At 38.9% G+C, this 26,401-nt stretch overlaps 2 protein-coding genes across 2 annotated transcripts; both read right to left on the reverse strand.

Annotated features, from left to right (window-relative positions):
* Nucleotides 1-4,287: 4,287 nt before the first annotated feature.
* On the reverse strand, nucleotides 4,288-5,216 carry LOC141517060 (olfactory receptor 4A15-like). The gene is given in 3 exon segments (XM_074227991.1): nucleotides 4,288-4,633; nucleotides 4,635-5,101; nucleotides 5,103-5,216. Coding segments are annotated over 3 exon segments (927 nt in total).
* A 15,651-nt stretch (nucleotides 5,217-20,867) lies between these two features.
* LOC141517061 (olfactory receptor 4C12-like) lies at nucleotides 20,868-21,800 on the reverse strand. The gene has a single exon (XM_074227992.1). The coding sequence runs from the start codon at nucleotides 21,792-21,794 to the stop codon at nucleotides 20,868-20,870; it is 927 nt and encodes a 308-aa protein (XP_074084093.1). The 5' UTR covers nucleotides 21,795-21,800.
* Nucleotides 21,801-26,401: the final 4,601 nt, after the last annotated feature.

The following is a 26,401-nucleotide window of genomic DNA, read 5'->3' on the forward strand; positions in this document are numbered from 1 at the left end:
TCTCTCCTTTCACTCTGACTCTGCGGTAGGGTCGCTGAGTGGCACAGCAGACGGATCCCTGGTCCTGGGGCCAAGAAGCTCTGAACCCCCATACCACCCCTTAGGCCCAGGATCCACCTGGCCGTATGGTCCTGGGCAGGCCATCCAATCCCAGCCCCTTGCAAGAAGTAAAAAAGATAATGTGTTATATCTGACCAGTCTCCCCCCATGGTCCATCCTCTCTTCCTTTATTCACATCCCCACCCCTTCCCCCTGCTCCCCCCTCCTTCTTACTCCAGTTGTCTGTACCCCATTGAGTATATTTGCTGTTTCCTCTCCTAGCCATCTCTGGTGAGAGCAAAGGTTCCCTCATTCCCCCTTGCCTCCCCCCTTCCATATCATTGCAATAGCTAATTGTAATAAAAAAAACTTATTATGTGAAATATCTTGGACTGTTCCCCCTCTCCTTTTACTTTCTCCCATTACATTTCCCTTTTTTTCCTATTGACTCCATTTTTACACCATATTTTATCTTCGAATTCAACTTTCTCCTGTGCTTCAACTATAAAAGCTCCCTCTACCTGCTCTATTAACTGAGATCATTCATATGAATATTATTAGTATCATTTTTCTATACATGCAGTTCATCCTCATTAAATCCCTCATATTTCCCCCCTCTCCTCCATTCTCCATGCTTCACCTGAGTCCTGCATCTGAAGGTCAAACCTTCTGTTCAGCTCTGGCCATTCCATAATGAACCTTTGAAATTACCCTGGTTCATTGACAGTCCATCTTTTTCCCTGGAAGAGGACATTCAGCCTTGCTGGGTAGTTCATTCTTGGCTGCATTCTAAGCTCTTTTGCCTTCTGGTATATTGTATTCCAAGCCCTATGAGCTTCCAAAGTAGTTGCTGCTAAGTCCTGTGTGATCCTGACTGCAGCTCCACGATCTTTGAACTGTGTCCTTCTGGCTGCTTGTAATATTTTCTCTTTGACCTGGGAGTTCTGGAACTTGGCTATAATATACCTGGGGGTTGGTTTTTTGGGATCTCTTTCTCGGGGGGATCAGTGGATTCTCTCCATTTCTATTTTACCCTCTGCTTCTAGAATATCAGGACAGTTTTTCTGTAGTAATTCTTTGAAAAGGATGTCAAGGCTCTTTTCCTGATCATGACTTTCAGGTATTCCAATAATTTTTAAATTATCTTTCTTAAGTCTGTTTTCCATATCAGTTGTTTTTTCAATGAGATATTTCACATTTTCTTCTAATTTTTCATTTTTTTGGTTTTGAAGTATTGATTCCTGATTTCTGGTAAATTCATCAATCTCTCTGAATTCTATTCTTTGTCTGAAGGATTTATTCTCCTCAGAGAGTTTTCTTATCTCTTTTTCCATCTGGCCAATTTTGCTTTTTAAAGCATTCTTCTCCTTCATAACTTTTTGAACTGTTTTATCCATTTGACCTAAGCTGTTTTTTAGCATGCTATTTTCTTCAGCATTTTTTTGGATTTCCTTGACTAAGCTGCTGACTTCATTTTCATGTTTTTCCTGCATCTCTCTCCTTTCTTTTCCCAGTTTTTCTTCCAACTCCCTCATTTGATTTTCAGTCTTTTTTGAGCTCTGTCATATCCTGAGCCCAATTTCTGTTTTTCTTGGAGTCTTTAGATGCAGGAGCTTGTGCTTCCTCATCTTCAGACTAACTATTTTGATCCTTCTTGGGCTCATTTGCAAAATATTTCTCAGTGGTCTTCCTCTTGTTTCTTTGCTTGCTCATTTTCCCAGCCTAAGCCTGTTTTTGGGGGGTGCTTCCTGAGCTTTTGGGACACTCCCATAAGGGTCTCAGTGTGTCAGGCTCTGTCTTCCCTCCTGTTCTGTGAATGACCATATGAACCGCCCTCTGCCACAGGGCTGAGGTGGGGGGGAGCCCTGCTACTCTTTGGGGTGGGGGGGCTAGACTGCAATTAGGATCTGAATGTGGTCAGAGCCCCAGAGTCCTGTTCCAGGGGCAGAGGACCAAGCTCACAGTCTCTCTTCACTCCCCTCCCTCAGCTCAATGGGCTCATGCCCTGGGGGCTCCTGCTTATGGGCTCTGCCTGCTTCTGTTTCTGGGTCTGGGCCGCAGAAAGACCAGGCTGCTTGCTGTGTGCCCTGAGGGCTGGGCCCCACGTGCTTGCTCTGGCAGAGGTCCCCCCCCCCCCGTTCCCCTACTTTGTGCCAGGTGCTCCCCGGGGTGCAGCTCAGGAGACTCCCCCGCTGCTGTGAGCCAGGCTCCTAGCGCCCTGGTGCTGCCTCCGGGAGGCTGAAGTTCTTTGGCTCTGGTGGGCCACCCCTCCGACCCCGGGGAGCAGAGCCTTTCTGCTCTTTTCCAGGTTACCTTGAATAGGAGAACTGCCTCACTGGGTCCCTTTGTGGGTTCTGTCTCTCGAAAGTTTAGTTAGAGTCCTTAGCATATGAGTTTTTATCAGAGAGCTCCTAAGACTCCATCCCTTCATGTCACCATCTTCTGAAATTTAACTATTTTCAAAAAGGATTACCGTTATTAAAAACTTAACCCTTCCCCTTTGGACTAACATAGTAGATAAAATTCACATCATTAGTGTCAAGTTCTAGGTTTGCTCCTCCATCATGCCATGATGCTGTACTTCATAGTACTACCTTTTTTGGTCCACTTTTTTGTTCTTGATTCTGTTTTTGTTTGTTTATTTATTTTTGTTTTTTATAAAGTTCATAGATTTTTCTCTTCCATCACTATTATATTAGTCTGTAACTAGCCAAGCATTTCTGTTCTTCTTCACTTTTGGCTAATCATGAAGATACTTGTCCCTCTTAGAGCTATTCATGGATGTCTTATATGGATAGTATTTCTGGTCACCAGTGTAGGACTTGCTGCAACTCTTTTTTTTTAGGTTTTTGCTAGGCAGTGGGGTTAAGTGACTTGCCCAAAGCCACATAGCTAGTTAATTATAAAGTGTCTGAGGTAGGATTTGAACTCAGGTACTCCTGACTCCAGGGCCAGTGCTCTATCTACTGTGCCACCTAGCTGCCCCTTGCTGCAACTCTTAATGTGGTTTGACCACCCTTCAACATGCCTAATACCTATATGTCCATCTTTCCATAGTCCATGTGTTCCTTCCTAAATGGAAATACTTTCCACCTTGGTTATCTTCCCAATGAGTATCTAACAAATGATGAGGCATAACTAGCCAGATTCATCATGGTTCATTCACATTTTGTTGCTTTTAATTCAAAGGTGAACTATAATTTAATCTACAAAATTCATTTATAGTTTCATACTTAAAAGTGTAGGAGGACTCCAAAATCATCTAATTTAAGTCCCTCTTTACTAATAAGAAAATTAAGACCCAATGATATTATATGAATTTCCCAAGATCACAAAGGAAGTAAACATTGCTGACATGATTTGAACAAAGAATGTGACTCTTGATAGTCAGTATCCCCTCCACTGTATCACAATAAATGTGTTGTTTGTCTACATACATCTACTATGCAAAAATAAATTCATCCATCTATATGTTTGGTGTTAAAATTACAGGCTCTGATGCTCATCAGCTTTTAGAAGTTTTTGATCATGACCATGTCTGTTGAAGCTGCTGGGAGAAGCATTATAGACCTGTGATTTCAGTTCTAAGGAAAGAGTTACTAAAGAAATCTTTATTATCACACAATTGGTAAATAGTATATAGCATGATATTAGAGATTACCTAAGTAACTCAAAAATTTGTGGCAACTCAATGTCACAGAGAGTGTATAAGTCAAAACAGCATTGGAACCCACATCTGTCTTTTGCTGAGGTGGATTTTTCTATTCACCACAACATACTGTCTCTCACAACATTATAGAAAAATATAACCACATATTCCTACTGCCTCTGGTTACTGTACATACTAATATGCTAAGCTGAACATGATAACATGTTCAAGGCAATAGAGACATTATTTCACTTATTATTAAGGAAATATATTCACACATAAGCCCTCCCATCCAGAATCAATTTTCAACATCAACCTTGACTGGTATCAGTTATAGATTATATCTTTATTTTTTCATGGAATCAACAGAACATTTCTCATGAAGAAATGCCTCAAGCATAAAATGAATAGTTGTTTTTTCTAAAGAACCCATGATACTCTAAAAGAGTTTTCAGAAAAATCAATTTTGGGGACCATAAAATTGAGAATGAAACAAATATTTGTCTTTAGACTGAATAACAGCAAAGAAGGTACCTTCATTATCCATCCTACCCCAAGTCTTATGTATAAAATGTCCTTTTGTGTTTCCATTGGGACCATCAGTGTTCAACTGGGTCATTTGTTCTGTTCCAAAGCTTCCTCATGGCATTCTTCATCTCCTTGTTTCTCAGGGTGTAGATTAAGGGATTCAGCATAGGGGTGATGATAGTAAAAATCACAGTCATTGTTTTATCAATAGAAAAGGTACAGACAGGTCTAACATACATGAAAATGCAAGGAACAAAGAATAAGACAACAACTGTAATGTGGGACATGCAGGTAGAAAGAGCTTTACGTTTACTTTCTAGACTGTGTGTCTTCAGGGAGCGTAAGATGACCCCATAGGAGATAAGCAGCATTGTAAAGATGACAACACAGATGGCTCCTCCATTTGCAACCACAGAGTCCAATGATATAGGTATTGGCACAGGCAAGTTCTAATAAGGGGTACATATCACAGATGAAATGATCAATGACATTAGGGCCACAGAAGGGGAGCCTGAAAATTAAAAGGAGCTGAACCACTGAATGAAGGAAGCCTCCAATCCAAGCCACAACCAGCAACAGTATACATACACGCCGTCTCATGATAACCAAATAATACAAAGGTTTACAGATGGCAACATAGCGGTCATAAGCCATTACCACTAAGAGGAAGACTTCTGCACCCCCAAATAAATGTTCAATAAAAAGCTGGCTCATGCAAGCTTGGAAGGAAATAGTCTTCTTCTCATAGAGCAAGTCTATGATCATTTTGGGGGAAACAGCTGTGGTATAGACAGCATCCATAAGAGATAAATAGGCCAGGAAGAAATACATGGGGGATCTCAAAGTCTGGCTGGAAATGACTGTTACCACAATCATAATGTTGCCCCACCATGGTTATTATATAGATGATTAAGAAGACAACAAATAATATTTTCTGAATCTCAGGATTCTGAGTAAGACCTAGAAGGACAAATTCAGTCACGTTGTTCCTGTTTTCCATTTCCCCCCCTTTTATGTAATGTATGAGCAAAGGTCAAAAAATCAATATATCTGTAAAGAAAATTGTTACCTTTTACTTAGTTTTAGAATGGAGGAAGATAAGTTTAGCTTTAAAAGCGGAGTCCCTTTTAAACTATTTTGTTTTCACAAAAGCTTTTTGGAGCAGGAATCTCTTTTTTAAAATTTATTTATTTATTTTTTGTAACAGGCATCTTAATAAATGGAAAACTAAGACAGCAATATAAAGCCACTTCCCAATCTCTGATGCTAAGCTTCACGGCATAGGTAAAATGAATAGATATGCACTTGCATATTCCCAAACTTTTGAAAGCCCTTCCATTTGCCTTTGGAATCTACTGTATACTTTTGTATATAGAGGCAATGTTCTGAGGGTTGTTGTAAGTAATAACATGACTGATAATTGATCAAGGTAGATGTAATAAAAGCTTTTCATTTTCATGAGGCTTAATTAGCTACAAAATAATTATGAAATTAAAATAATTTAAAAAATCTATATCCACACAAATTTACCATAATATTGTCACCACATGATGATATTCATTAACATCAGCAACAATGATAAACAATAAAATTCTATACTTACTATGGAAGAGAGGTGACTCTGGTTGCTTGAAGACTAAGAACATGAATATAAATTCTGGCAAATCAAACAGCAAACATGTTTAGAGTGAAGGACTTGGGATGTTTTAATTGCATATTATCTCATGATCCTAATTGTTGAAATTTTACATTACATTCAAGAATATTTTAGGAAATTATGAAAGAGAATGTGATTTTTATCAGTGAATGGTGTTCATAAAAAGAATGTTCTTGAAGTACAAAAATATTTTATGTAATTTTAATATATGGGAATGTTTAATATGCTTATAATATGCAATAATATTTAAAATACTTGTACAATATTTTATAATCTACACAATCCTTTAATGGAAATAGCTATGCCAAATTTGCTTCAATACTCCATGAAAGTATCACATAAATAGACATCTAATTCATATATATATATATGTATATATATATATATCAAAATGAATTGTGATATTCCCACAAATAAATGGTTATATATGTATATGTCATATGTGATAAAGCATAAATTTGTAGAACTATTCAAAAAATCATAAAATAACACTAATGTGTATAGTTTAAAAAGTGATAAACCCCACATAAAAAGACATACTAAGACATATTTATGTGTTTTGAATACATGCATGTACATGCATACATATACATGCATGTGTATATATGTATATATACATGATACTTCATATCATGTAATTATTATTGTGATCATTCACCTCTTAAGTAGAAAATAATTAGTGATAAAACTTTTTTTAATCCAATGTTCTAGATTGCCACCTGCTTTTTCCAAGGGAAAAAGTCTTCATTAAGATGATAACTAAGGAACTGCAATTTTATCACATAACCACTACAAATCATACAAGTCTCTGCTGGCTCTTTAGTTATCTTTAGTTTCTCCAGAAAATATTTAATTTAAATTTGTGCACTTCTATCTTTTATCTTTCTAGGAAATAATTTGTTTTTTGTATAAATTTTGTATATCTACTAATATGTCTCAAAATCTACCGAATAAGGCATTTGTTTAATGAATCTTGACTCCTATTTGAATGATTATCTTTTTTCCTTTCATGGTGTCAATTTGTATTAGGAATGATTTTTTCATTTATTATATTAATATTGATAAAAGGATAAAATAAAATAATATGTTCAGTGTATTATGCAATGTCTATTCAATACAAAAAAACAAGAAAATACTTAGTTATTAATACATCATATATGGCATGGACTATTTCAAAGGTCACAGAGGTAACTCAATGAATAGAGTACTGCTTTTGGAATAAGAAAGACATTTGAATTCTAGTCAAAAACAGGATAGACATATGATACTTTATCATACTTTAAATTGTACTGTACTCTAAAGAAATTATGTGACCATTTGAGTATATTAGCAAAAATATAATGCCATTGTAGACATGAGAAAACTATCTTCTAGGAGATCAAATTACTTCCCTGTGGTGAGTTACCAAATTCAGAATGGTAACCCACTGGCTATGCACTTAAGCAGTATATTATAATGGAAATTTATATATGGCTACTTTGTATATAGACTATACTAGATGGTTGTAGAGATACCCTTCAACTCAGAAATTCTATGATTCTGTGTGTAATGAAAGACATGTTCTGGTTTAAAACTCAGATCCAGCTCTTTGTTAATGTCATGCATTTTCATTGTCCTTGTTCAGTCATTTCAGATTTGTCTGACTCTCTGTGACCCCATTTAGCAACACAGTGGCAAAGATGCCAATATGATCACCATTTCCTTCTCCAAATCATTTAATCAATTAGGAACCAAACAGGGTTCAATGAATTGCCCAGGGCCCCAAACTAGTAGTATCTGAGCTAGATGTGAACTTTGGAAAGTGATCTTCCTGACTTCAGGTCTGGTGCTATACCCACTGCACATCTTAGCTATTCTATGTAGCTATAGGAAAATATTTATATTTTCTGAATGTTTGTTTATTCATTGAATGAAATACTTTGTATCATAACTCTCTATTTTACATTTTTCCAGTGTTATGTTTGGATAAGAATTTTATTTATTTTTTTTTTAATAGACAACTAAGATGTAGCTGGGCCTGGAAGTAACACCAAGTCTTCTAATTGTATGTATATTTTTTGTTTGTTTAGTTTGTTTTGCTAGTGTAACACTTCTCAGTCCTTCACAGACTTGTGGAAGGTCACATTTCTTCTAAGGTTACATGTACCTGAGAGAAAACTAAGCTTAATAGAATTCTATGCTTGATCAGTTTTATAATATTTACAAACCATACAGAAAGACAATGAGGCATGATCACGCTGTCTTATCAGGGGGAACTCCTCATTTCGACACATGAGAAAGACCTGTGCCCACTGAAAAAGAACTTTTATAAATAGCCACAAAAGCAAGATCTGTTTATATTAATGATTCAACAACATTCATTGAAATCCATCAAGCACATATTGTGGTACAGTGTATATGAGCTCCATTTCTGGTCTAACCTTCACTTATTTGGAAAGGATGGAAAAATCCAGAGTGGATTTTGCCTTGATGCCATAGAGAGGAAGTTAAGGAATGTGGCAGTGAGCTCCCTCAGCTACTACTTCAAAAGGGCTATTAAATTGCTTATGGCAAAGCACTGACAAATATAAGCAAATATGTAAAATGGCTTTAGCAAACACATTGTCCTCATGCAACTTGTATCATTCATTCTACTTTTTCCCCATCTTTATTTGAAGACCTTGACATTACCTTGAAATTTAATAATCTAATATGAATATTTTAGTGGGTCTTCCAATATAATACTTAAAGGGCAGTTAGGTGGTGCAGTGGATAGAGTATTAGCTCTGCACCTGACTTCAAATCCAGCCTCAGACACTTAATAATTGCCTAGCTGTGTGACCCTGGGTAAGTCACTTAACCCTATTGCCTTGCAACACCCCCCCCCCAAAAAAACCTTAAACCAATAAAATGCCTAAGCAAAGGAAACATATTGGAATCTTTCCCACCTTGTCATCCTTCAAGAAAAATTTGTGGAGAAGGAAGTTTGACTAAAGAGTACTTCAGTGCCAAGAAAGCTAATTGCTATACTATTTTTTCCCCTCAATAGAGAGAATGATCTGAAATCCTATAATAGATTTCCAAATGATGTGCAGGTTCATGTTGTCATTGTGAATTTTTAGTACCTTAAATGAAAAGATACAGAATTTCATTATGTCGAAAATAATGAATAAGTGTATTTCTCAATTCTGCTAAAACTACCTTCAGAAAATTTTATTTATTTGTACATCAGAACCTTCATTTTTAGTCACCTTCATTTTCAAATGATAAAACTGAAAAAAAAATCAAATATGCTGTGCAAGAAGATTGCCCTACCAGAACCCCACACTTAACAAGTTATTAAACACAAAGTTTTCCTCCAGGGAGAAAATGATAATTATTTAATTATAAGGAAAAATAATTTAACTTTTAAGATGTTTTCATACCCTCCCCAAAAGACAGGATTGAACTCTATTTTTTCCTATCCTTGTGATTTGAAAAGATTCAACAATTTTTTTCTTACACTTATGTAAGACATCAAACTCCTTTTCTTCATTCCCTATTCAAGAAGTATTTCTTCTTTTGGGCAAAACAAAGCCTTTTACTTAAACTCTTAATCATACCTTCTCTCATTTGCCCTGAGAACTTGCTTTCTGATCATTCTTTCATTTTCTCTTATCTTTAATACACCTTTAGAATTAGTTCCTTCATTCCACTGACATATTTTCAAGTTTCTTTTTCTTAAAACATAAAAGACTCACTCAAATATTTACCCTATAACCCAAGAAAAGATTTAACTTCTAAATATGATATCTTTCTCCACTCTAATTTTAATTTATTGTTCAGCTTTTAATATTTCTTTTGTAAACCAAAAAAAAATAGGTTTAAAATAAAATGACAAAAATATAGGTTAGACATGAAATTTTATTCTCTAGGATTTGCCATGAAATCCATAAGTGGAGGTAATCTGTTCCAGATAACTGATAAACCTTTAGATGGAGGCCATCTATCTAAGATGACCCCAGGAGCTGAGGGAGAAAGGAATATTTATAAGGGAGAAAAATACAAAATCTCATCAAAGTGTATTGTCCTTATATAATTGACTGAGGGAGGACACATTCTTTCCTGTATTAAAGTACAAAGAAGGTAAGTCAAGTATTCCTTTCTAAAGTCTGAAGGAGGACACATTCCATTCCTTATAATAATTCAGAAATCAACTTTAGTTTTTGAAAACTTGACACTGATCTTTCTTGTTTTCCTCCTACCTGGGTAATTCTTTGATCTTTCTTTGTTCTCTTTGCACATTTTCGCTCTACTTTCCAAGAAAGATGTTCTTCTTTTGTCAACCGTGTACATATTATGAAAAATGTTCTATCTAGGGCTTCCTTAGCTCCTCTCTCAAAAAAACTCTCATGATGATTCCATCAGTCCTCATGAGTATAATTATCATCTTAAGATGACTCCTCCCAAATATGTATCACTATGTTTAATCTCTCTTTTCAACTTCAATCTTTCATTATCAATTTACTGCTGGACATCTCTAACTTGAAGTGCTATAGAAATTTCAAATTCAGCTTGCTAAAAATGAATTCATATTTTCCTAATGTTATCTGTATTTGAACTGCTGCTTTGTTGAGGTCACTATAATCCCTCCAGTACTAAAGATTACTTAGAATAATTCTTAAATCTTTTTTTGTCCCTTACCGCTACTATCAAATTAGCTGTCAAACTCCACAATTCTTCTTTTCATTCTTATAAAATGTAATCACATATAGAACAGTGTCCGGATCTCCTCTGCCCAGACCCCAAGTGAGCTTCTCAGCGGGCAGCTGCTTCGGGCGTCCCCGGATTCTCCCTCCCGGGGGATCAGCGAGGAGGGACTCAGACGGACACTGCTTCAGGAGGCATATGCTTTATTAGGTGCAGAGGAATACCCCGAACAGCTCAGGGCGTTGGTTTATATAGGGAGTCAGTTCCGGGCTGTCATCCTAACCCGCCCCGAGGGCGAGACCTGCCACCCGATAGGAGCAAGTGTCATAGCCCAATCCCGGAAGGCCACGGTTCCTTCAAGAGGACCGTGTTGCTCTAGGATTGGGCCAACCTCACTCCCGGGGAGGTCCCTATCCGCCCAGGCGCCTAGGACCGACCCCGGACAACTCCCCCCCTTTTTGTTTTAGCATCAGTATGTCTGCCTTTAGTTGTTCTAAAGTCCAACGCCATATTTTAAACAATAATGATATGAAGCAAGGCAACAAACAACATATCGATAAGACAAAAACAATTGAACCTCCAACTATTAACAAATTATGTAACCATTGCCCAAGATCCACATTATTGATCCAATCAGGGAGCAATCCATGTTCCTTTTCCATATCCTTCTTATACTGATCAGTGATATTCCTTATATCACGTACAATCTGATCTAGCCTATCCAAATATTCACCCAAGTTGCGATGCTCATTTAGTGTCCTAATGGTTGAATCGAGCTGCTCACTGGCATTTTTAACTAGTGCTGTCATACAAGCTGGTCGTTGGAGGGCGTGATGACATGGCAGGCCCTCCAAAATCATCTCAACCCTCACCAGGGTGGACAAGGCTTGTACTGCCGAAGTGAGCGCATCCAGCTCTATAGCCACTTCTCTATTTATTTGTTGCTGAAGCATCCATGCCTGTGCAGTTGCTTGCATGAAATTCTGGAGGTCCCCCGCCAGGATATGAATTTGATTGGTCATAGCAGAAATCTCTATTTGCTCTATAACAGAGACAACCAGTCCTATAATGTCCAGGGCGGATACCTCCACAGCTCTTTTTGGTCGTTTAAGGACGGCCACAAGATAATCTGAGTCTGCAAATGGCTCAGGAGTATCTACCGGGAGAAAGGTAACCGGGGGAACTTGCATAAGGAACACCTTTGTGTTATCTGAAACAATCTGGTCCTGTTTAAGGGTGTTAGTTAATGTCCCATTTGCACATTGTATCTCATATTGTCCATCTCCCCGGGTGATGTTCGCGGAGGGACACACCAGGAACATATCCGTATCTCGAACAGTCTGTGTCTTCAACGTAAACGTATTACAGTGTCCCCTTTCCTCTCCCTCAGAGCAAGTATACCCTTTGCCCCCAAACAACAACTCCCACCACCACCCTTGCAAGGTTGTATTATCAGTCAATGGCCCGCTATTTTCTGTCATGTGAGTCACATTCCCAAATGCAGCAGCGGCTTTCCAAAGGTGTAACTGTACCCCAGTGGTCTTGTTGTCTAAGATGTGTGGCACTGGTGCAGCGAAATAAGGTCCTGGGAATCCGTCCATAAAATACACCTGCGTTCCGTTCAGCGATGGTCCTCCTACGGCATGTTAGGTGAGGGGGTGCAAGGTGGTAAGGGGGAGTGAAGGAGCTCGTCTCCTAAGGAGAAACTGCCCGTGGCATTTAGCCTTTCCTTCAAGGAACAAGGGCCATCCGTTTTGTTGCTATAAGTGGTATTGGTGTTATTGCAGCCTCCTCCCACAACATAGTAATATGTGTGGTTCCAGGCTTGACCGACCTGGGTGTGCTTATGGGACACATTGTGGAAGATCATGTTGAAATGTAGATAATCCCCGTGACCCAAGGAGGAGTGTGGTCCATGGGGAATTTCTCTTATAGTATCATTCTTTACTTGGGCACATAAGTCATGTGGGCCTTTAGTAAGGCAAATGGGAAGATGCTTGGTCCGCCAGGTCATGGTTTTATTTAGCCTATGGGTTTTCTCGGGGACCCCTTCCTTATCTCCTCCCAACACCAATTGAGCAGAGCCGCTCATCTTCAACTCTATAGCGTCTCCTGACCAAGTTGCCGGGAGAGCCATGGGAAACCCTGGGACAACTGTCCAATAGGTATAATGGCCAGCAGTACTAGCATTATTCATTCGGAGACGGGGAATGGGGTGCCCCCCCCCCCCGTAAGCTGGAGGCTGCCTAGCAGCCCTAAAAGGTACAACCACTTATCCATCTTCTGTGCCCTGTGAGTCCGGTTGTGGCGCTTCCTCCTCTTCTGTCGGCGGCACCTTCTCCTTGGTGGTGGAATCCTCACATGTCCTGGTCCACCAGATGGGCACCCAGCGTGTCCCTTCACCTGTTTGGACACATAAAAATCCCTTTCCCCATACTACTGCCTGGCTGGGGCCATACCAATGGCCCCCCTCATCTTTCCACCATACCGTGGCTGGTTTTTTCGTATCCAATTTTTGTTGTTCGGTAGTTAAGGGAGGAGACTCCACCTTTCTTAGTAATTGTTTCATGGCGGGGGTGACGCCGTTTTCATTGTCAATCAAATAATTCCTGGTGTATACTGCCGTTGCTAATTGTGCCATGGTGAGCCTACCACGCGCTCCCCCTTTTTGTTTTATGAGAGTGCGCTTCAGGGATTGATTGGCTTGTTCAACAATGGCTTGACCCGTGGGATTGTGAGGGATGCCAGTGATATGTCTAATGCCAAATTGATCGCAAAACCGTGCGAAAGCTTTGGATGCATAAGCAGGGCCATTATCAGTTTTTAAAACTTGAGGCACCCCTTGGCTAGCAAAACAGTGAAGGCAAGGAGCGATCACAGTCGCTTCACCCGGTTGTAAGGTAGCCATGATGAAATTGGAAAATGTATCTACAGTAACATGGATTAAGCTAGCTTGAAAGTGTGTGACATCCATCTGCCAGATTTGATTAGGTGCCAGACCTCGCGGATTGACGGCCTGTCCGCTAGGGGCCGGCCAGAATGGCACACACCCCCTGCATTGACGGACAATGCGGCGGGCCTCTTCCTTAGGAATTCCATAGAGTCGGGCGAGTGTCTTAGCTGGCAGATGAAAGGTGCCGTGAACTGTAGAGGGATCTGCATACATAATAATGTCACTTTTGATATCAGGATTACTGAGGGCCGAATCTGCCACCGAGTTTCCGGAATAAATAGGGCCGGAGGTGGACATATGGGACCTAACATGTAATACATTAAAGAGGTTCTGAGCGGCGTAGAAGCGCTTGTTGTGCTTGTTTTAACAATTCTACTACTGCAGAGTTAGAAACAGTGAGGTCCGCAAGGGCTAAGTGCTGTAGCATTAGATAACAATAATAACTATCTGTAATCAAGTTTATAGGCTCATGTGCACACATTTCTAGAGCTACTACTATGGCCTGCAGTTCATTTTTCTGGGCTGATGTATATGGTGTCTGCAGTACCTTAAGAATCTGTTTGTCGGGGATGTAAATGGAGGCCTTATGGTGTTTAGTAGCATCCGTGAAGACATTCGCCCCTTGCACAGGCTGTGAGACCACTGGGTTTGAACGGTATTTTAATGGGAGTTGCAGCCATCCCCGTAATGACGGTGGAGGATAGCCTTGAGAGGTAGAGTAGGTGGTCAATAGCGAGGCCCACCCCTCTGAATTCTGAGCCAATTGATTAAGGACACGTGGATCCTCCTGAAGCAACAGCACTGGAAGCTTGCCAGTGATGGTAACGGCGGCCTTGGCCATTTTTAAGAGGAGGAGGGCATCTTCCTCAATTCTATTGGGTACACTTTTTGTTGGCTTGGAGGGGTGCACCCATTGCAAGGGGCCTACAACCTGAACCCCGGCTCTCCCTAACGAGGGATGCTGTAATAGAGTGGCATAGATTGGTGCTGCTGGATCCACTCTGCTGACGGTTGACGTTGTTGCCAACTCTTGTATTTGGGCAATTGCCTTCAGGGCTCTGGGGGACCATTGTCGGGGAGAGGTTAATTCCGAGGGACCCTTAAGGATATCATATAGCGGCTGCATTAATTCATTGGGGATAGGGACTATGTTCCTTAGCCATTGGATGGAACCTATAAGCTTTTGGAAATCATTTAAGGTGTGTACTTGTTTGATATCAATTGAGGGAATTTTCTTCACCAGTTCACTGTGCACTTGATGCCCTAAATAGCTATAAGGGGCCTGTGTCTGTATCTTCTCAGCGGCCACCTGTAAGCCATATACCGCCAGAGCGTCAGTGACTTCCCTTAGAATCATACTAACAGTGTCACGTTGTGGTGCGGCTATCAAGATGTCATCCATATAATGGATAATAATAGCTCCTGCGTATTTACGTCTAGTAGATTCTAAAATGCTGGCTACATATATCTGGCATACGGTGGGGCTATTGGCCATTCCTTGGGGGAGGACTTTAAACTGATATCGCTGAGAGGGCTCCTGATAGTTCACAGAAGGAACACTAAATGCAAAGTGTTTCCTATCTACTTGGCAAAGGGGAATGCTATAAAAGCAGTCTTTTATATCTATTACAGCTAAAGGCCATGTCTTTGGAATCGGTACTGGGGAAGGCAGTCCTGGCTGAGTAGCTCCCATAGGTTGCAGTGTGGCGTTAACTTTTCTTAAATCTATTAACATTCTCCACTTTCCACTTTTCTTTTTTATTACGAAGACTGGAGAATTCCATGGGCTGGTGGACGGCTCTATGTGTCCAGCTACCAAGAGCCCTTGCACTATTTCCTTAAGGGCCTGCAATTTTTCCAATGTGAGGGGCCACTGATCCACCCAAACCGGAGCGTTGGTCTGCCACGTCAACGGTATAGGTTGCGGCCCTTCAGTGACCCCTAGCGGTTTAAAGCCAATTCAGTAGAGATGGTCACACCCATGACTTGTAATATGTCTCTTCCCCATAGAGACATAGGAATGGGAAGTACCAGAGGCCGAAAAGCCCCTGCGACCTCATCATTTTTCCACTTTAGGAACCTCCGGGACTTTTTTGCTTGGGTTTCCCCTGAAACCCCAGTGATATCTTGGGGACTTTCCGAGAGTTCCCAATGCGGCTGCCAATCCTTCATGGCAATGACAGAGATGTCAGCACCTGTGTCAATCAGCCCTACAATCTCCTTTCCCTCCACTAACAGCCTTAAGGCGGGCCGGCGGGCTGAAACAGCCTGGGTCCAGGCCACGAACGTATCGTGCCTCTCCGGTTCTTTCCAATCTTTATCTATCCAGGGGAGAGAAATAGCAAGCGCAATAGGCTCACCCTTATTTAATTTCACAGGATAATGGTGGGGGTTTGTGACTGATATAGCTGTTTGACCTGGACTTAGAAGTTGAGTATGGACAATAACTTGTGGGGAGTGAGCCGTCCTGATCACTAGGCGGTGGCAATCCCCAGGGAGAACCTTAATTGTAGTCGTTGTCCATGGACCCAGCTCTTCTCCCCCCGGGAGTGATATAGTGGTCGAGGGATTTACTGAGCTGTCCCCGGGGCTGGACCCCCGTATTCCCGGCCCCGTTTCCCATTTTCCTGCTGCCTTCCGGTTCCCTGATTCTGGTTCCTGTGTCTTTGTCTGCAGTTTTTGGCGATATGCCCAGGTCTACCACATGCAAAGCATTTTAAATTATTCTTCTGAGGGCTATGGCATTCAGACTGAAAATGACCAGATTTGCCACAACGGTAGCAATTTCCTTTTCCTTTCCCTTTTTGGGCCTTCGTGGAGGCTTGTAAAGCTTCAACAAGGAGGTTAATAGAAGTCTGCAGTGGCTCTTTGGGAGGGGACTCATCTAGAGCCTTATCTATGATCTCTTCCACTGTAGGGTCAGCAGGCAGGGTGGCTAATAAGCCCTTGGAGTGCGTAAACCCTCCATTTATTAATTGAATAATCAGGGGCTGGGATGCCTGCCCTGTCCCGAACTTTCCTTCCACGGTATTCTGCACTCTGCTAATAAATTCAAGAGCTGACTCCCCGGGCCTTTGCTTCAACTGCTGTAGTGGTGTAGCTGCTGCCTTGGCCAGCTTTTGTAAGGCGTTCAGGGCGGACAATTGGACTGCCCTGATGACCGGCTCGGCCAATTGTAATTGTGCATCTACCGCGGAGTAGTCACCATACCCGGTAATTTGGTTGGTAATAACATCAGAGTTGTTGGCATCAATGAGATCTGCCTGCTGCCTAGCCTCTCTCCGCCAGTACGCGGACCAAGCAGTGTAATGAGCTGGTTCTAGCACCGCTTGCATAGTCTCATCCCAATCTGAAGGGAGCCAGGCAGCGATTTGAACGGAGGAGCTCAAGAGTCTTTTTACATAAGCCGATCCGGGCCCATAGTTTCTAACTGCCTCTCTCACATCTTTAACAAACTTATAAGGCACCGGACGACGGACCCTGACCTGTTGGCCATTTTCTACTTGCACAAACACTGGGAAGGCGGCAGACGAGGAGGCAAGACAATCTAAGTCCTCCTCGTCCACATCTTCGCCCTCCTCTAAAGCCTTGTGGATGGCCTGCTGAAGTCGAGTCCGGCGGGGACCCTGACCGGGAGTGGTCGGCCCCGGGCTTTCTTTCCCTGTTGCTGATGTCTGTCTCTGCTTCTGTTCGCTGCAACCACAAGCTGCCTGATACCCCATCTGTGTACCCCACGGCTTCCCGCCGTTACTTGCGATTTGTGCCGAGGAAAGCGGCCGATTTGCGGCAGCATCTTCAAGCCTCAACCGGGAAAGTTCTTCCCAAGGATACTTGGGAGCTGGCCCTACGGGGCTCAAAGTCTCATCTGTCCTGGTCTTCTCATCTGGGGGTGGTGGCCACTCAGACTCCCCTATTAACGAGGCGCTTGTCTGAGTTTCCTCAGGGACGGCTCCCGGTGGCGGCTGGGGATCAAGAGCCGCCGCCACCACAGAATAGATCACAAAGTCGGTGTCCTTAAGGACACCGGGTCTCTCCTTGTTATAGGAGGCCATCTGAGTACCCACCACCCTCCATCTTTGCGGGTCAATCCCTGTATGGGAAACCCAAGGGGAAACTTCCAAGATCTTTCCTACCCACTCTCGGCAATCCTTAACATGACCCCTAACACCATGGGTCCTCACTAGTGCATGTACTTGACATGCTAATACTCCTGTATCCTCCGGCTGCAAATGTTTTGACATTCCTTTGCCCATGTTTCCTACCTCTAGGTGCCCCGTAAACCTAGGGTGTCCGTCTCTTCCGCCCTTAGCTGGGCGGGCTTACCTCACTTGGCGGGGTCTCCGGTCGTCCCTGTTTGGGGGCCAGCTGTCCGGATCTCCTCTGCCCGGACCCCAAGTGAGCTTCTCAGCGGGCAGCTGCTTCGGGCGTCCCCGGATTCTCCCTCCCGGGGGATCAGCGAGGAGGGACTCAGACGGACACTGCTTCAGGAGGCATATGCTTTATTAGGTGCGGAGGAATCCCCCGAACAGCTCAGGGCGTTGGTTTATATAGGGAGTCAGTTCCGGGCTGTCATCCCAACCCGCCCCGAGGGCGAGACCTGCCACCCGATAGGAGCAAGTGTCATAGCCCAATCCCGGAAGGCCACGGTTCCTTCAAGAGGACCGTGTTGCTCTAGGATTGGGCCAACCTCACTCCTGGGGAGGTCCCTATCCGCCCAAGCGCCTAGGACTGACCCCCGACAGAACAGCACCAATTTTTTATACTATTGGAGTAATCTTCTATTTATGTTCCTTGTTTCTTCACTGTCCACTCTATACTCACATTGCTGCATATTGTTATTCCTACATTATAGATGACTATGCCACTCCCCATTCATCAATCTTTAGAGTCACTATAATGTTGATACAGAAAAATATAGTACAAGACCATAACAACAATAAAAATAAAAATAATAAAACCCAATTATTCTGTTTGATATTTAAAGCAATCTTTACTCAGTTTCTAATATACTCTATTGGACTTAATTAGCATTATGATCCATGATATGCTCACTTATAGTATAGAAAATATGATGGACTCAACTTCATTATTTCATGTAAAAGATTTTCCATCTCTCTGCTAAATGCCTTTGGCCAAGGAATTCCCTAAGGTGGAATTGCATTCCTTTCTCATATCTGTTTGATAAAATACTTAGATTCCTTCAAATCATAGGCTAAATATTTCTTTAGGTCTTGTAAGATCTCTCTTCCTAAAGTTTTCAGAGGTCTTTCTGTCTAGAAATGTCTTAGCATTTTTGTACATATTTTATGTTTACTAGTCTTTCAATTGGTTGTCTTCAAAATAGAATATGAGCTCTTTGAGGTCAGGTACAATTTAGTATATTAGTTTCTATTACCCAAAACTAACAAACTTCTTTTCACAGTGAACTCACTGAATGCGTATGCATTGTTTTTAATGTTTAAGGAATGAGTTCCTAAATTCCCCATTCTATATAACATTCCATCATCTGGGAAAAGATTCTTTTCCCCCTATTAAATGATGAGTGGAAAGCTCCAACTATGTTTCACCACATTTTTCTCACCACTTAGAAAAATAATTTTTATTGGAATTATAAAAAAACCTGACCATTTCCTCAGGTTCACAGAAAAGGCTCCCTTATTCTATATAAACCAGGGAGAAAACAAAATATTAACACATCACCTCTGTTTTTGTCAAAATGATCCATGTAAAAAAATAAGCTTTACTACACCTAAAGTACAGTGAGGTGGTTTATCTTCAGTTGTCTGATTGGTTATTAATTTGAAGTTGGTCTATTAATGCCCTCTCACCTAATTCTTCATCAAATTTTACTTGTGGGGATGTCTCTTATTATTTCACTAGTTACATTATATACACTTATAAGGTCCATCACAAGGGAACTTTTTGCAAATGAGAACAATATGTTAGTTAATGTTTTCATATGACAAATTCATATCACATTGCAATGAAGAAAAGGCCATTGCAATACTGATCCCTCCATTTTAATGTGACATTTGATTTCAGGAGACTTTCTGCTGTTGTCAAAGACATCAGTACACAGAAACAAGTATGTGCATGAATGTGCTTATATAAGCATCTGCACACACAAGTAGATACATACATTCATATAACCTTAAAAGATGGAGGTTAAAAAATCTTTGAGATTGTCTGCAAGAATAATCCACTGCCTATGAAGTCAGTTCTCCCAGAGGAAGTATAGCATTTTTCTTTAATGGGATTCATGGGCCCTCCTAATGAGATTTATTGATAGATTTCTAGGAAATGTGATCTTGGAAAAGAAAAAATGATTATTTTCACTAATATAATTATTTCCAAATTTTGCATGTCTGCATCATATATTACTCAGAGAAAGGGATTATGGGCATCACCAGACTGTCAAATCACAGACCTATAAATGAAAAGGTTTTAAGAATGCTAGGTATACACCATTAGAAATGTTCTATCTTCCCAGATTATTTTCATAATATTGGATTTATACTTATATTTTGACATCCTCAACACTTTTAAATTCTGGGACAATTGTTTATTTGGTTATATGTTATAAGAGTGAAAAGGTAAGAATTGTGGAGTTAGAGATAACGGTTTGATAAATGATTTGGGAACCACTGATGATAGAAAGCATCTATCAGAGACAAGAATGCTAGAAAGAAGTACATTGTTGAGAAAAGAGTCTGATTGAAGGCAATAGCAATCAAAATAAGCATATTATTCATAACAGTGACAATATGATTAAATATTGCAAATATATTTTTCTGCATCACAAAATTTCTCATGAGACCCAAAAGAACAAATTAAGTCACATTTCTATTTGTCATCTGATCTTTACATATATTCAGTTCATCTAGCAATTAATTCAACAACATCCAAAATAAAGATGTAATGAAATTTTGTATGCATGTGTGTGACTTAAATTTATAGAAGATATGTTGCAAGACATAATGAAAAGAAAAGAGATTACTGCTGTATTCACAATGCTTTTGATCTGGTAACATTTAGGATTCTTTCCATACATTTGTAAAACAATTACAACTGAATAGTTTCTTGATGTATAAAGTAATAATTCACATATAGATAGTACAAGATGACCAAAACATGTGATGATTTTTTTAATAGATAAGTAGCTTCCTAGTACATACATTTCCATTTGTCTCTATTTGCAATCAGAAAGCCAGAACTTGAATTTGTCATATAAACTAATGGTAGCACTTTAAAAAGCATGGATAGTCCTTTTGATAAAAGTCTCAGATCTTAAATATATTTGTGTTTTTCTAAAGAAAATAGAAGCTTTTCAAGATTATTGATTTTTTAAAAAGCACAGTTCTTGATATTTAGAATCATTTATAGTCTGAAGTCACTTTTCTACTCCATAGCTTCCTCATGGCATTTTTTACCTCTTCATTTCTTACTGTATATATAAGAGGGTTTAGCATAGGGGTGACAAGAGTATAAAATACAGTTATAGTTTTGTCCATGGGGAATGTAGTTACTGGTCTCAGATACATGAAAATACAGGGGACAAAGAACAAGACAACTACAGTGATATGGGAGGTACAGGTGGAAAGAGCCTTGCGTCTCCCTGCAGAACTGTAACTTTTCAGAGAACGCAGGATAATAACATAGGAGAACATCAAAACAATAAAACTAATAATTGAAATTAATCCTCCATTGGCAATAACTAACAGACCAATGAGAAAAGTGTCTGTGCAGGCAAGTTGAATCAATGGAATAATATCACACATAAAGTGATCTATAACATTGGGCCCACAGAAAGGAAGCCAGACTATGGTGAAAATCTGTCCTATTGAATGCAGGAAACCCACTGTCCAAGACAATCCAACAAGGCAACAGCAAAGGCGGTGGTTCATTATTGTCATGTAGTGTAAAGGTCTGCAGATGGCCACGTATCTGTCAAAGGCCATTACTATGAGAAGAGCAATCTCAGAAGACCCAAAGAAATGTTCTAGAAAAAGCTGGGTCATGCATGCATTGAAGGAGATAGTTTTCTTCCCATAGAGCAAATCCACAAGCATTTTGGGAACCATTGATGATGGATAGAAAGCATCTATCAGAGACAAGAATGCTAGGAAAAAGTACATTGGCGAGACCAGAGTTTGACTAAAGGTAATAGTAATCAAAATGAGCATATTACTTGTAACAGTGATAATATAAATGATTAAAAATATGGCAAATATAACTTTCTGCATCTCAGGATTCGTCATGAGACCCAAAAGAACAAATTCAGTCACATTTCTCCGTGCCATCTGAACTTTAATGTGTTCAATTCAGTTGTAAATTCCAACTTCCTTAAGGACAAATAGATTTTTTTTAAATGTAATCATTTTCTGATGATTTCAAGCATTCTGAATGTCTGGAGAGATTCCTATTGACAGTATACCTATGAAACAGTCAAGAAGACATACATTATTTTTTTTTTGTTTCACGTAAATGCATTTTTCAATAAACAAGAATTTGCTAAATAACTACATACTAGATATTAAGCACACAAAATGGATGAATATTTGTCCTTAAAAAACTACATTCATAGGAGAAAATAATATGTAAGAATACACAAAACATTTAAGTAAATCATACAAGTTAGTTTTACTCAGAAGGAACTAATAGCCACCTATACAAAGGTTGAGAGATAGAATGAATTATTTTGCCAGTTCCTAACAGTTTATATTATCACATGAGAAAGATTTGGTGATATTATTCATGAAGTATATAATTCACTTTATGAAAATATGTCCTAATATATAATGGAAGTCAATAGGAAAATATGATCAATTTTAGTTTTTTTTTGCAAGGATAAGTGACTTGTCCAAGGCCACACAGCTAGGTAATTATTAAGTGTCAGAGGTCGAATTTGAACTAAGGTCCTCCTAACTCCAGGGTTAGTGCTCTATCTTCTGTATCACCTATTTGCCCCTGATTCTATTTTCTAGAATTGAAATGTATAAATAATATTAATAAGCATCCTTGTTTTGATGAAATGGGAATAGCAAAAAACTGAGGTAATTTGAAGGGCATATTCTTGTGTATAGATGTAGGTGGATGTAGCAAGTGAATTACAAGAAAAATTCCTAGTTGTTAGTTAGAAATGCCTTTCAACAGAATTAGCTTCAATTAGGTGCAAATTAATACTATTTCTAACTAGCCATGCCTACATGATGAAGCAACTGACTAGTAGTGAAAAATTCAATCTACTAGTAATGCAGCAATATTTAGATTTCAAAGACAATTCAGGTATCAATTCTAGTCAACAACAGGATGATTATATGGTACTTTATCATACTTTAAATTCTTCTGTATTCTAAAGACATTTTGTGCCCATATGAGTATGTAATATATTATTCCCATTGTAGACAGGAGAAAACTAACCTCTAGCAGATTAAGTTACTTACCTGTGGTGAGTTAACAGATTCAGAATGGTAACCCATTGGCTAATCACTTAAGTAGCACAGTATAATGGGAATTGCTCTATGTGTAGGTTGTATATAGAATGTACTAGATGGGTTATGGACGTGTCCTACAACTCACAAATTCTGTGATTTTGTGTGTAATGAAAGCTTTGGTTTACAATTCAGATTTAGCTCTTTTTTAATGTTTTGCATCTTCATTGTTCTTGTTCTCTCATTTCAGATTTGTCAGACTCTTTAGTGACCCCATTTAGTCTATTCTTGGCAAAGATACCAATATAGTTTACCATTTCCTTCTCTAGTTCAATGTATAGATGAGAAAACTGAAGTAAATAGGGTTCAGACTTGCCCAGGGTCACAAGTTAATACTGACTGAGGCCAGATAGGAGTTCAGTGAGATGATCTTCCTGACTCTAGGCCTGGTTCTATATCCACTGAACATCTTAGCTATTCTAAGTAGCTAAAGGCAAAAATTTTAAGAATTAAATCCTTTATGTCATTGCTCTCCATTCTGCATTTTTAGTGCTATGTTATGATAAAGAACTTTTTTGAAAAGACTCTTAAACAATTGTTTGTTTAGTCAGGAAATAACCCCAAATCTTCTGACTAGAAGTGCATTTTTTTTTGTTTGTGTGTTTTTCCACTATATTATTTTTCAACCCTTCACAGAACAGAGTCCTTCACATTTCTTCCAATATTACATATACTTCAGGGGAAGAGTAAGCTTAATAGAATTTGATGCTTGATAATTTTTATAATATTTATAATAGCATTCAAAAGACAGCTATGATCTTGCTGCCTCATCAGTGGCAGCTCCTCACCACATTAGAAAAGCCTATGTTCACTGAAAAAGAAATTTCAAAAATAATGACAAACATAAAATTCTATATATATTTAATGCTTCTATGTCATTAATTGAAATCCTTCAACGAACTACTGTGTCTACAATGTGCACCTAAGCTGTATTAGACTATATTTCCGTAAAGGAAGTGGGGGGGGGAGTGATGGAGGAAGAAAAATGTGAAACTCAAAAACTTTCCAGAAGAATCATTGTTTAAAACTATTTTCATATGTAATTGGAATAATAAATAAAATATTTAATTAAACCATGGTCTTGTTTTTAATCTTCTGAAATTATGAGCAAAATGACTTCTTCCTTTTCTCAAAGCTGATATCATTATTTTATAAACATGTATGTGTACGACACAGTATTTCATTAGAAATAATTTTAGATATATGAAATCAAGTAATGTGTTTGGGTGTGTGTGTGTGTGTGTGTGTGTGTGTGTGTGTGTGTGTGTGTGTGAAGAATCCTTATCTTCACTTGAGATAGTACAAAGGGATTGGAGATACAAGGGAGTGAATACCTTTCAGCTGTAAGTATAAAAATGCCTTTACAGCACTTTTGGGAAAATGTTGACAAATGTGTATATATATATATATATATATATATATATACACACACATACACACACACACACACACACAGGTATACACACACACAATTACTTTAAAAAAGCTTATTGTCTTGCAGAAACTTATATCATTTATTCTGGTTTTTTCATTCTTAATGGAAGACTGATTTTTCCTTGAAATTTATTACTCTAATATGATTATTTTTAATGTAACTTCTAAAAACAAAAATATGTAAGCATAGGAGATATATCAGAATCTGCCTACCTCTTTATCCTTGAATAAATCCTTATTAAGAAAAGGAGAAATTGATTTAAAAAGACTTCATTGTCGAAAAGTGAAATTCATAAATATATAAACCTATATTTACATAATCACATATAAATATAAATATATATGTATATATATTCAATTGTGTGAATGAAAGGAAGCCCTAGAGTAGATTCCCAAATGATATGGATTTACCTGTTCCCATTGTAAACTTCCAGATATCTAAAATGAAAAAAATATATAGAACTTGGTCATGTCAAAAAATAACAGATAGTCAAAAAATATTCCAGCATTTCATTAAAAATGCCTGCAGGAACTTTTATTTATATGTATATAGGAAACAACCATAAACTCATTCCCTTCATCCATTCAAATGATGATAAAGTTGAAAACAATGACATCTCAGAAGTTGTGCAAGAGAATTGAACTACCATACCCAAAAAAGCTATTAAACAGAAAAGCATCTTAAAGGAAGAAAAAAGTAATTAGATAATTAAGGGGAAACTAATTAACTTTTAGCATATCATCAAACTACCCAAAATAAAAAATCAGAACTCTATATTTTTAATGCCCCCCCCATGATCTGAAAAGATTCAACCATCCCTTTTCTCTGCTATGTGGGACATCAAAGTCCCTCTTGATTACCTACTCCCCCCCCCCCATTTTCCTACCTATCTTCAGCCCCTATTCAAGAGATATTTCTTCATTTCTTCTCTGTGTCAAAACTAACCCTTTTACTTAAGTTCATCTCACCCTCTCCCATTTCCTATGAGAACTTGCTGACTGATCATTCCTTCTTTTCCTCCTCTCTTCAATTTACCTTTAGAGTTAGCTCCTTCACTCCATACACTGACATTTATGTTTGAGACCCTTTTTTATTTTTAAAAAAGTGAAAAAGGTAGTTGGAAACTCACTGTTTATTTCCCTATAGCTCTTTTATTCCCTAGTCCAAAGAAAGCTTGTCTGTACAAGTTTTAACTTCTAAATGTTCTTTCTCCTCTCTCTTCTAATTTATTGATGAGCTTTTAGTATGGTATTCTACTATTTCTTTTTAACTATTCTACAATCTAGATTTCTGTGACATTGATCTTCCTTAGTTCTCTTCGCACATTCTTGCTCTGCCTTGCTGGAACAATGTTCTTCTTTTGTCCACTATGTGCATATTGTGAAAGTGTTCTGTCTAGGGCTTCCCATCTCCTCTCTAAAAACTCTCATGATGATTTCATCAGTCCTCAGGAGTTTAATTATTTTTGATGACTCCTCCCAAACACAAACTTTATCTCTCTCTCTTTTGAAGTTTAGTCTTTAATTATTAAATTCCTATTCAGCACCTGTAATATGAAGTGCTATAAATATTTCAAATTCAACTTACTAAAAGTAGAATTCACATTTTCCCAAATTTATCCTTATTCAAATGGACTCTTTCTTGCCCCTCACCATTATTAACACATCAGCTGTCAAGCTTATGTCTAGCTCCATAATATCTTTTCTACCTTTCTCCTATCTTTTCATTCTTGCAAAATATAACAAAATACAGATCTCCACCACTTTCTTAGTCAATTGGGAATAGTTTTCTAATTAATTTTTACTCCTTGTCTCTTCACTTTCCACTCCATTCCTACATTGCTGGAAGTTGCTATTCCCAGCTCATATATGACCATGCTGTCTCCTACTGAAAAATCTTTGCTGATTTAGAAAAATAGAGCACAACAAAATAATAAAAATAACACCAATAAAACCCAATTATTCTGATTACTATTTAAAGT

This window comes from Macrotis lagotis, chromosome 3 (assembly GCF_037893015.1).
Source record: "Macrotis lagotis isolate mMagLag1 chromosome 3, bilby.v1.9.chrom.fasta, whole genome shotgun sequence".
NCBI classification, from domain to species: Eukaryota; Metazoa; Chordata; class Mammalia; order Peramelemorphia; family Peramelidae; genus Macrotis; species Macrotis lagotis.